We start from the raw sequence: 12,378 nt of genomic DNA on the forward strand, positions 1-12,378 counted from the left end.
TGTTCGTACAGATAGCCCTGATCGTTTCTGTCTGTAATTTGTTGTGCAGACTTAGTGTTGGTTTTAATCTGCTTGCTCAACCAATTTCTAATTATTGCTTTTGAGTTACTGTCTAACTATACTGCTGTAACTTTTGGTTGCTGTCACCTTATACTTAATAGTACAACTTCCTGTCCAACCTTCTTGAACTGGCAGAAGTTCACCTGTAAAGTGTGACCCTTGTATGTTTTATTACATCTGGTGCACTCCGATCGATAAACACCAGGTAAACATTCAAGAATGTGGTTGATGCTTAACTTGCAATACTGTATCTGTGAATCAATGTTTATCACACTGTATCTTCTAGGCTGTGTGGTTTGTAATTTCCTAGGACAGTTTGGTTCATTGCCTGGTTAAGTTTTAGTAAGATATGAATCCTGCTAGGATTTTTTACGCCTTGCACTGATTTTTAACTCCTGAATTCAGGGAAGAAATTAATCGAACACATGGGAAAGTGTGCAAAAAATCTTCAAGGAGCTAGTAAAATTGTTAATAGCATTTAGAAGGCAATTTCGTGTGAACTTCAGGAAACCCAACTACAGTCAGTCCCTGAGTTACGAACGTCCGACTTACGGACAACTCGTACTTGCGAACCGAGGAAGAAGAGCACCGTCCACCATTTTAAGTCGGATCGCAACGCTGTCCACCATTTTAAGTTGTTGCTGTTAACATTGTGAATCTTTAACTTTGTATTTGGCTTAACATTTTCTTAGTAAGATTCACCCTGAACCCCCCCCCCCCGTTCCAGTCAGCTGATGGCGCAGTGAGATCAGCGCCGGAGAATGGAGGTTTGCGAGTTCGATCCAGTGTCAGACCGCTCCCGTGCTGTGTTGATGTCGATCCAGTGAATCCTGTACCATCCATGCCGGGTTGATTTCGAGCTCGCAACTCGACCTCGTTTAAAAAAAAACATAGCCACCTCCAGTTTAAATTCCCACACGGAATATTGTGGAAGATCAAATACCCAAACTCAGCACAGCCTCCATTTGTCATATTTAGCCTGTCTCAGTGCGGTGGTCCTTGGGACCCAGTGGACCCCGAGAGCTGGCACAGCTCAGGACCTGCTGCCTGCAGTGTTTCTGTTCCATTGACGGGAAGCGATCACAATTGAAAATAAAGTGGAAATAATAAAGTGTTTGGAAAGAGGTGAAACGCCATCGGTCATTGGAAAAGTGTTAGGCTACAGTCGGTCAACAGTCGGAACAATTTTACAGGGTAACAGATAAAGTGAGAATAATGGAGCTTTTGAAAGGCCCTGCCCCGATGAAAGCTACAATTATTACTAAGCAACACAGTGGTTTAATTATTAGAATACATACGTTTCTTAAGTGTTTTATATGCATAGAAAGGTAAAATATATACTAAGACAAACATTTGACTGACGCTAAATAATACCGGATGTACTTGTTCCGACTTCCGTACAAATCCAACTTAAAGACGGACTCCGGGAACGGAACTCGTACGTAACCCGGGGACTGCCTGTATAGAACTACTTTTAATTAGCTGATTTTAAGGTTTTATTGTTTATAAACTTAATATACACATGGTGACAAAGCATAAATGGTAATCTATTGAGAAGAGTATTGCTGTCTGTTACTTCTATACTATGTCCTTGGAGTAGGCTTATCTCTAAACAGTATTTACTCTATCAAGAGCCTTTATTGAAATGCAAGTTGTGTTTAGGAAAGCTTCTGCACTCGAGTACCATTACTGAAGGTGACTGCTTGTACAGAGGGTCTGGTGTTGGCTCAGTTAGCTTGCTGCTTTTAAGAAATGATTATTAAAGTTTAATTGTCGATTCAACCATACATGAATGTCTATGAATACAGCCAAATGAAACAGCATTACTTCAGTACCAACAGTCATATAGAGCACAAGGTACATGCAGCACACAAGGCAGATATCAGTAAAGTACTGTTATGCAAAGATATAGTCCATGTCTCTGAGTCCATGCCAAACTCTGGCGCTGCAGTGGAGCACCTGATCTGATCCTCCCCATCCCACTCCCGACAGCTGCAATCAGGTGACACCACAGCTCGGCCTAGTCCTCACTATGACTGAGGCCACACAGCTCCCCGCTGTCCATAAGTAAACCAATTAATTACGCATGCAGCATTCTTCACCATCCATGTCCAACAGGGTCTTGTGACCACAAGAAAAGCGACTAAGGCGATCACTTGCTGTTAGACTGCATACCACCTTTGTGCACTAGCACCTCTGTTGCAGTCAAGGACCACGCCAAGTCTAGGTCCTTCAGTGTATATATATATATATATATATATATATATATATATATATATAAAAACTCCTTTGATTGGCCTCGTAGACGCTACTGCTTCCAAGTGTGCTGACATCTTACTGGAAGCCAACTTCTTGGTTTATTGTAATTTCTTGGTGTGCTTTTCAGTGTTCCAGATGATTACAAATGTGGAAAAGCTCTGGGAGCAATAGAGTCTCTCCAGGAACATCCAGCTGATCCAGACAAGCTTCTGATTGGCTACAGCAGAGGCCTGGTGCTCCTGTGGGACCAGAGCACCCGGCAAGTGGAGAATCTGTTTCTAAGCAATCAGGTACCTGGAGGAATAGTAGCACCAAGAATGTCTATATGTTATTGTGAAACTGAGCTTGCTGCCAGCAGTTTTCACCATAATGAAATTTATAATATAACCTGACAGTAATTTGACCAAGAACTGTCTACAATATCATTGTGCCTCCTGAAGTTTAACTCGTGTATTATTTTATTCACCTATCCTCTGAATGACCTAAATTATCTCCCCAAATCCAGTAGCACCTAAATCTTAAGTTGCTGTTCTCATGTTCAAATGCTTCTGCAGTTTTCCTTCTCTCATCTCTGTAACCACCATTGGGAATATAGTCATTTGTTGTTCAGTTGTCTTGTTACTGGCTATATATCACGGCCATTGTAATGTCTGGATTTACTCTTGTAGATCTCTGCAACTTCTTAGTGCATTCCTTGTCACTGTGATTCCCATCTCTTTTTTTTTCCTGTGTTCCTACTCTTGGCCTGAAATGAGAGATTTCTGTATTTGTTTCCAAATCCCACTTTCTCCAAATCTCCCATCTCCTCGTTTCTTCCTTCCCTCGATTTCTCAAACATAATTTATGGGATTATCCATTGACAGTCTCAACAATCTTTTAATGACCCACCAACTTGCTTCCTGTAAAGATCTGATTCTTGTATTTCTACACCTCTTGCATTTGTTCCAACAATATCACTTTCCAGGCTGGAGGTTGCATTGCTTCTCACTGGTTGGCAAGGTGGCTCAGTGTTTCATTTCCTGCACTGACTTTCTCCCTCCCATCCCCAGAAACACAGCAGGGTTCTCCTTGACCTCATCTTCCACTGCCTGTCCTTATGTGATGTGATCAAACATTGGAATTGGTTCAGAGGAGGCAGTCTATCCTTCCAGACACCCTCAGTAACCCATCATTTACACAAGATACCTTTGATATCAGCAGAACTATATTTTCCCTATGTTCTGAAGAAAGCTTTACTAATTCGCTCCACAACTTTGAGATTTGCTTTATTCTAAATTAATGTTGTACTGAATTTTTATAACTGGTTTTAATTTGTACTGTACCATACTGCTGCATCTGATCTCAGTTACTGCTTTGAATTTTGTCATGGGATATGATTAACACTAGCATTGTCAGCATTTCTTGCCTGTTAAATGCTCTGAGCCTGCTTAGAGCCAATAATATTAGCATATCTAGAGTTGCAGTGAGGGTTCTGTTGCATCTGTGAACCAGATGGGATTTTTACAACGTTCTGGTAGTTTCTAGATTACTGTAACTGAGAATAGATTTTCAATTTTGCAACTTCTGTTGTGGGATTCAGACTCGCTTCTGGATCCATTGATCTGGAAGTCCGATTACTAGTTCTGTAGTGCAAAATCATTTCAGTGTACTTCCAAGCAGCACCTTTGTCTCAGTAGGCCCAGTAATATCTAGACTTCTAAACAAAGTACAAGAGACCCTCCTTGTGGTCCAGTTGCCCACTAATGAACTCAGTTGTGCTCTGTATCATAGATGAAGTAAGCCACTTTGACAGAGCATGGCAAATGCATTGGCTTGAACAGAGAAATTGCATAATACATTCCCCAATATTGGTTTGTTAAAGTTGCATAATAAGATGATCTGGTACAATGTGTGCTTCAGTACGGTGACTTTAGGAATTTTGTCCTGCAGCAGCTTGAGAGCCTCTGCTGGGAGCGAAGCAACAGGACGTTTGTGAGTTCCCATAGTGATGGAAGCTACATGGTATGGCCAGTGAACAATGCAAAGTACAAAAACCAGCCCATCACCTCTTCAATTCCATTTGGTGAGTGCCATTTTGGAGATTTACAATTCCATTTTGCACGTTATAGAAACTTGTTTTAGGATGGGAGAAACTTTACTTGCTTAAATTGTATGTATTTCATCTGCCTAAGATTAGAAAACATAGAGTCCTGTACACTTGCTTTGAAGTCCTGTGTCACTCCAAGAATAATATTGTACAAACTGATTTTCATTAGGGCTGCAAGTGGGGGGTAATGAAGCTATGACTATTGTTTTCATAACTTTTGCTATAGTCTCCAGGAATGAAAAGCTGATTTAGTTATTCACACAAAATGCTGGAGGAATTCAGCAGGCCAGGCAACATGGATAAGAGTAAACAGTCGATGGTTCAGGCTGAGACCTTTCAGAACTGGGAGGGGTGGGGGGTGGGAGAAGACAATGAAATCAGAGCAAGAAAGTGGAGGGAGGGCTTACTTTTCTTGGTTATAGGTGGCTTTGTGCTTTAATGTTAGGAGCTACTGGGATAGCAAGAAAACGGCAATGAGAATTGCTTCATGAAAACAACGTGACTTTTTCTGTGGCGTGAAAGGCAGATTCCCATCCACTTAACAATCTCTACTTTGTTTATTGTGTGCAGAATTTGTAGTTAAATGAAGCTGTAATCTATTGATATAAAATGTTTTGAGAAAGTCACTATCTGAAATGGAGAACAAATGTTGAAAGATATCTGCACTGCATAACTAGGAAGCCCAGTTGTCCTTCACTTTAAATTCTATTTAATTTCGTAATCCTTACTCCTTTCTCTGTAGAAATGGATCCCTGCCGAGAAACCAACAGTTCTTGATGCTGTGACCTTGCTAGAATCCTAAGTGAAATAGTGAGAGGCTTTGCTCAATGTCTGGCATTCTCATTTGGTTATGAGTTGGAAAATGTAGTTCAGTGCAGCTGCATGAGCAGAAAGCATAATGACATGGAATTGAGATTCATTTCACAAGTAAGGGACTGCACACGTGTGCTTTTGCTGGGTGCTTTTGGGTGGACCTTGTTACTTAAAAAGTGCACGTCTTTAAAATTGGACAGCATAGCTTATGAGATAAAAGCCACAGGAGGACTATGGTATTTCCTTCAGTTTTCCTAGGCGAGTTTGAAGTATTGGCACATTCTATAAACTTCAACCACACACTTCATTTCCTACACTGTTCCCAATGGACTAAATATTCAGCATATTTTTTTCAAAGAAAGCACGTTATTTCTATCAGTTTGAGTAATTGCTTCTCATATTTTCTGGTTCAATAAATTTGTGCCTCTCCTCCCCCTTCCAACTAACCCTCCCTTGTACCCTTGTTTACTATGTTTGTTCCTCTTGTTTCTCAAACTTGCTATGTAGGAGTTTCCTTTTCTCCATTCTTTCTTTAAAATTGTTTTTGAATTAAAGCCGCCTTTTTGTTTGGTCTTGATTTCAGTTAAGCCCCTCCCTCCATTCACTTATCAAGTAAGTCCTCTTCCTATTGCCTCTGGTGAATTTGCCTCCTGAACTTATTTTTTTAAAGAATGCTTTGCTAGCTTCATCGCACAGTTGTGTTTAGCTTGTGTAGGTGGGTGGGCTCCAGTCAGCTTCAGCACAACACAAGTCTGAGCTGACCTGAGGTTGGCCTCTCGCTCCAGCTGATTCTTGAAGGAAATAGTGAGAGGGGGAGGGGGTATACTGAGTTCAAAAAAAAGCTGGCAAAATGCTGTATGTGCTTTACTTTTGATTCTTATTCTCAGAATTTTGAGAACTCAGCTACAATAACTTTGCTCCTACACCTCAGGTTATTCCAATTTAAATTATTTTCTGGATCGCTAAAAGTTTAAGAATATCTTGAATAAAATTTTATTCCTCCTGCAGGCCCTTTCCCTTGCAAAGCCATCAACAAAATCCTTTGGAGAACCTCCGAAACAGGGCAAGTATACTTTTGATTTGAAACAGACACCCACAGTGAGCAGTTAATTCTTTTGAACACTGTCATATTTCTCTCTTCAGTTACTTCAACTCTGGGGAACAGAAACAGAATGAACACAAATCTTAGTCTGGCACTGTGCCAACATTGACATTTTCTTTGGCAAACTTTGTGCTTGTACTGACCAATTATTTTGGTGTTAAACAGCTGACTGAATATTTGTTCTTTCCTTTGAATTCTTGAGCTGCTATCCAGTTCTGAGTTCTGCTTTCCCAAGGGTTTTAAATGCATGAAGTTCCCGGTGTGGTGGGGGGGGGGGGGAAGGGGCAGAGGGGTTTTGACTGGTGGAGCATTACTTGCTAAAAGCCCACAGATGAGCGGTTTTCTCAAGTTGCTATACAAATATTGGCAGCCCTTGCATGTTGCACCTCCACCTCCACCTCCACCTCCCTAGGCCTTGTGTTGCATTCCATCCCCTCTCCTAGTTGGCTCAGCACAGATGGCTGTACATGAGCTATAGAAACTGCTGCCTTAATTTGACATTCTTCCTCTTGTGTAAGAAGATTTCAATTTATTGTTATTTGGATGAGTTATCTGTTTAACAGTAAATGTCCTTTGCTCTTCGCCCCTCCAGAAGTCCGTTCATAATCTTCAGTGGAGGAATGCCAAGAGCCAGTTATGGAGACAGGCATTGCATTACTATAATGCAGGGCAAGACCCAAGTTACTCTGGACTTCACCTCACGTGTGATTGACTTCTTTACAGTACATAATATACATCCAGACCAAGGTAATATCCTCCTCCTGGCTGTTTGCTACTCTCTAGGTTGGGAGGAGGGGGCTAGATAATTGTTGACAGGTTAATAATGGATTGTGTCTCACTTTAATAGAATCAGGTTGGTGAAACATTGTGTGGACCATCTGCCAGAAGACTGTCCCTATACAATATATCTACATGTGTAGTGAAAAGGCTGAGTGGCTAAGTAAAAAAACAGAAATTTGTTTCAGTGAGGATTTTTTTCTGGACCAGTGACGTCCTCACATAGAATTGGCAGGGCACTGGGAAGTCAATGGGAACAGCAAGAACAAAGAAAGTGGGCTAAAGGCAGCATTCAGCATTCTGAACTGAAAATGATCATAGGCTACACTTCCTGCAGGAACTTGACGTGATAATTTCTGGAATTATGTAGTGCATTTAATGACAGATCTGGTTACTGGTGAAAGCTTGAATTTAACTTGTCAGTTAGGCAGCCTGTAAAGGATCATTTAGATGCAGCTCAATCTGCATGTTCTTTGTCTTGTTAGCTCATTTTCATATTGCTTGAGAACGCAGATGGTAGATTTTGCTTTGTTTGGTTTTAAGAGTATGACAATCCCAGAGCCCTTCTCGTGCTCGTGGAAGAAGAGCTGGTGGCAGTGGATCTGCAGACTCTGGGCTGGCCAACCATCACTCCTCCATACCTAGCACCGCTCCATTCCTCGGCTATCACTTGTTCCTATCACATTTCCAACATTCCAGCCAAGCTCTGGGAGAGGATCATCTCTGCAGGGAAGCAACAGAACCCCCAGATTTCAACAGTGGTGAGTAGCTGAGCTGGATGATCATTCAGAAAAGTATAAACTCTTCATTGTCCTGCTAATAACAATACTGTTTTACAAAGGTTGTGTGTCCAAGAATGATTTTGCTCACGTGACCAGCTCTTGCAGCTGCAGTCCAGAATATTTTTCTTTAAACTGGTGAATTTTTAAAGTGATGACTGAAACAGGCTCTATTTAGAAATCCTTGGAAGAAGTATTATTACTCACGGATTTTATTTAAATGTCAAGTTTAATTCTTCTGCTATGGGTTTCCTGAATGTTTTCTTTTGAATTGTTACTCTTGATTATCCATCTTATCATACTTTAATAAACTGAACATCTGCCTTGCACCTGGCAGCTCTTGATGGGACTGGCAAAGTTGATGGATTTGAGGTGCCACTTAATTTGTTTTTGATTGCATAATATGTTTTTATTGCCATTCTATATTGCTTAGGAGTGGCCAATTAATGGTGGGAAAAATCTGGCCCCAGAACCTGCCCACAAAGGACTTTTGCTAACTGGGTAAGATTTTCATGCCTGCTTGTTGTTTCTTTTCTTTCTCATTAGCAAGTGCTGTTAGCAACCTTGTTTTTTTTTAATATTTAAACAAATTGGTTTTGAATTTAGTTTTCTAGCACTGCTGTTTGTTCTCTTGAGTTTGTATTGCTCTTAATGGCCATATCTGGCCAGAAATGAGAGCCATAGAAACATGGAGCCTGTGTGTAATATCCAGTTGGAATTATTAATGTCTCATGTGCTCTGTCCCTTGCCTATATAGTGTGACTGATTCCCCCCCCATTTGTTTTTTAAGTAATTGATGTTCTACTGTAATATAGAACTGTACAAACATGTCTGACCTTTTGGTTACATGTCATTCATTCATCAGCAGTCCTGCTGTACAACTTCCTATACTTGGATTGTATCCTACAACCTAGCAAAAATTTGTTTCAGAATTGAACATTTACCAGCTGGTATGTGGTGATGAATAAATTCAGCTGTCACAAAACACTTGTCAATTGAGCATTAGCAGTAGAATGAATGCTTAGCAAGAACCATTACAATGAAACCTTTAAGTTTAAACTTGAGTCCGTGCTTAAACTTGGCTGCAGTAACTGCTGTAGGATAGAAAAGGAAGAATGCTTCAGGGATTAGGTTAATTTGGAAGTGGTGTCTATGGTGCAGGCAGAAGTAGCAATCGTATTAGCCATTGCAAGATTCACAAACAGCAAGTTAATAACCAGTTGCTTATTGCTTTGCTTATTGTTCAGGTGGCTGAATAAACTTTAAGAGGTGATCTTGTGTTCACAAGTTCTTCGTTCAAAATTGCATCTTAAAGTTCACATCTTTAACTCTCAGTACAGCATTGAAATGTGTCAGTATGTACAACTATTTTTGACTTGGTTTTAAAGCTGGTGCTTGTGCTTCTGCCACAGAAGATTGCAGATTTGATCTCTTCTGTTCAGATCTTGATCAAATTGGTATTGTGCTTTTAACCCCATTAGTGAGGTTGCTATTCTGATTACTCTTGGATAATTTCTGTTAAAGAAGCAATGTCAGCTACAGTTACCCTGTGATCTACTTTGTTCAAGGGTTTTTCCCGCACTATTGACTTGTATGTAATTGGTTTTGTGAAGTGCTTGCATCCTGTCAGATTCTGGGAAGAAAATCATGCAAGAAGTGATGATTGGATGAAATATTGCTATGACATTTAAGCAATGGAAATATTTACTCATTAGCCCTTTTGCTCTCAGGCATGAAGACGGGACAGTACGTTTTTGGGATGCATCTGGTGTGTCACTGAAACCTCTTTATAAACTAGCCACAGCAAATATTTTCCAGACGGATGCAGACCACAATGAGGGTTTCTCACAGAGTGGGGAAGAGGAATGGCCTCCATTCCGCAAGGTAACGTGGTGCAATTTGACAGCAGAGGTTTCTCAGGCATTGGAGTACAAAGATGATTGCAGACATGTCTCAGTGAGAACAGCGTTTTAATGAAATTAAAACAAAATCTTACAATTACATGCATCAAGCAGCAATGGAAGGTCTGGAAGTACTTGGCTTGTCATAAAACATCTGTTGACAGTTCACTTTCATAAAATGGTTTTTGAGCAGTAGTGACAAAACAGGCATATTTATGAATGGATAGAGGCAAAAGTAAATAACAAGAAGGGATTACAATTTGGCACTAAGAAGCACAAATGGCATCCAAAGATATAACTGAAAAGAGGAAAGTCACTGGGAGCAGTTGTTGAATAGGAGATAAGAACAGTGGTCATGATCTTAATTAGCTTAAAAGTGAATGATGGGCTTAGATGAAACAGTGAGGGAATTAGTTGCTAGAAAGAGTGTGGGAATGAACTCATGGTCATCTGTCACTTTGATTTTAACATCATACCGGAAGTCTGAACATAAATAGTCTTCTGTAAAGCAACCACTTAAATTTGGTGTATCTAATGTAAAAAAAAAGGACCCTGGAGCAGAATGCAGAACACTATGTACTCAAACTGAGTAAATCTTTGTAGCATCTGGAAGGAGTTCTTGAGGCCTTGGGTGAGGTCCATGTTCTCCAGAACAATGTGTGTATTGAAGATTGAGGGGTGGGAGTGGGGGGGGGAGCGTAGTCAAGACATGCCCAAAGCATTCAGGTGGAATGTGACAGCTTCAGGACAGATGCAACAGAGAAACTGAGAATTCAGTAGAGCGGTACAAGGGGCACCATCTAGTTATGAGTCAGTTTATGGTAGGAATCATTTGTTAACCCCTTCCCAGAAATAGGGATAGAGAAGTCAAAATTTGAAGGTGAATCACGTGACCGGCAGAAAAGGATGTAAGTTGGAAGCAAACTGATGAAGTTTTCTAGTTCAGTCAAATGAGAAAATTGCATTGATAGTCACACCAGTGTAAGTGCTGAGTGCAAACTCATTTTAACAATTTAATGCTTTTTTTCTCCTTGCCCTTCAGTATTTTTGAATTTGTTCTATCTGTCTTGTAGGTTGGCTGTTTTGATCCTTATAGTGATGATCCAAGGTTGGGAATTCAGAAGATTTCATTATGTAAATACAGCAGTCGATTGGTGGTTGCTGGTACAGCAGGACAGGTACTAATATTTCTCATTAGTTTCTGTTTAGAAAGTTGAAAAACATTGACTTGCTTGAGGATAGGAGTGGAGAAGAGGGGACAGTTGGGTAATGGGGAGGAAATTATACTTGGGGTTGGCTGGGTGTGACACTTGCTTTTATTTGGTCTAAAGCAACCTGTCGCATTTTAAAGCCAAAATCTCCCTGCAGAAAGATGCAAAGTATTGCAGATCTTCATCTTGCTTCTCCAATGGCTACAATATTTGGAGAGAGTACTGCCGCCTTTAAAACCCATGGCTGGTTTTATACCAGGAAGAAATAAGTTAAAGGAAGGAACACCTTCTGAACTTTTCACTTATTCTAGAGTTGAAATCCATGCCAGAACGATGAGTTGAAATATTCCAGTGTTACGTAATTGTCTAAATGAGTAAAGACTTTTGTGTTCCCTTGAAACTGGGGAGTGGGTGGGGGAGAGCCATTGAATATGTGTCCTTGTGCAGTTAGTGATAAAACATTAAGAATAGCTCATGGGTACTGTGCTTTACTCTGTTTAAAGCTTGCATGAACATAAAATGAGGGAGCCAATGCTGCCACCCAAGCTGCGTTTTCACCCCTTGGGAGGGATGCGGAAGGTTATGGTTCAGGTGTAGATCGATGGGGCGAAGCAGAATAAGTTTGCCACAGACTATATGGACAAAGGACCTGTTTCTGTGCTGCTGTACTCTTCAGCTCTGCGCAGTTAACATTAATTTTCTTTTACATAAAATGCATTTTTAATCCACAGGTTATCGTAATGGAATTTAATGATGAGAAGTCAGAACGAAAAATCAGTGTCTCTACAGTTGACCTCCTCCAGGATCGTGAAGGCTTCACCTGGAAGGGCCATGACAGGTTAAGCCCAAAGGATGGTTTAATCAGCTTTGTCGGTGGCTTCCAGCCAAGCTTCCTGGTTCAGTGTATTCCTCCAGCAGCTGTGACAGCAGTGGCTTTGCACACCGAGTGGCAGCTTGTGGCTTTTGGTACCAGTCATGGTTTTGGCATTTTTGATTACCACAGGCAACAGCCAGTGCTGGCTAGGTATGTGTTGATTTATGCAAATGTAATTGCTTCAGTCCTGTTCCAAGTAGTTTTAATTGGGGGAAAATGGGCAGATGTTTGGTGATTCTCATTGGCCATCATCATTGCTTGTCACCAACCCCCCCCCCCCCAGCAAGTTATTCTTTCTTAAAAATATATATTAGAATTTGGTAATCTATTTGCTACGTCATAATTCCAATGAGATTCATTTATATAAAAACAGTTCTTTCTAGAGATAAGATGTATAAAAACATTTATCACTAGCCTCCCTGATTTTCTTTGTGGACTTGCAGTCCCTGGTGACCCTATGTAGGGGGAACCACTGGTCCTCCAGTATCATCTGAGGCTCCCTGGTGTCCCAGCACA

General features: G+C 40.7%; 1 protein-coding gene across 1 annotated transcript in view; it reads left to right on the top strand.

Moving 5' to 3' along the window:
• llgl1 (LLGL scribble cell polarity complex component 1) overlaps positions 1-12,378 on the top strand; it is a 92,994-nt gene that overhangs the window by 53,727 nt on the left and 26,889 nt on the right. The window contains exons 6-14 of the mRNA XM_059979672.1: positions 2,447-2,609; positions 4,249-4,381; positions 6,227-6,281; positions 6,913-7,067; positions 7,641-7,858; positions 8,310-8,377; positions 9,607-9,760; positions 10,851-10,955; positions 11,720-12,012. Of these exons, the coding sequence (XP_059835655.1) occupies positions 2,447-2,609; positions 4,249-4,381; positions 6,227-6,281; positions 6,913-7,067; positions 7,641-7,858; positions 8,310-8,377; positions 9,607-9,760; positions 10,851-10,955; positions 11,720-12,012 (1,344 nt within the window). The remainder of the gene's footprint in view (positions 1-2,446; positions 2,610-4,248; positions 4,382-6,226; positions 6,282-6,912; positions 7,068-7,640; positions 7,859-8,309; positions 8,378-9,606; positions 9,761-10,850; positions 10,956-11,719; positions 12,013-12,378) is intronic.

Source organism: Hypanus sabinus, chromosome 9 (genome assembly GCF_030144855.1).
Source record: "Hypanus sabinus isolate sHypSab1 chromosome 9, sHypSab1.hap1, whole genome shotgun sequence".
Lineage (NCBI taxonomy): Eukaryota > Metazoa > Chordata > Chondrichthyes > Myliobatiformes > Dasyatidae > Hypanus > Hypanus sabinus.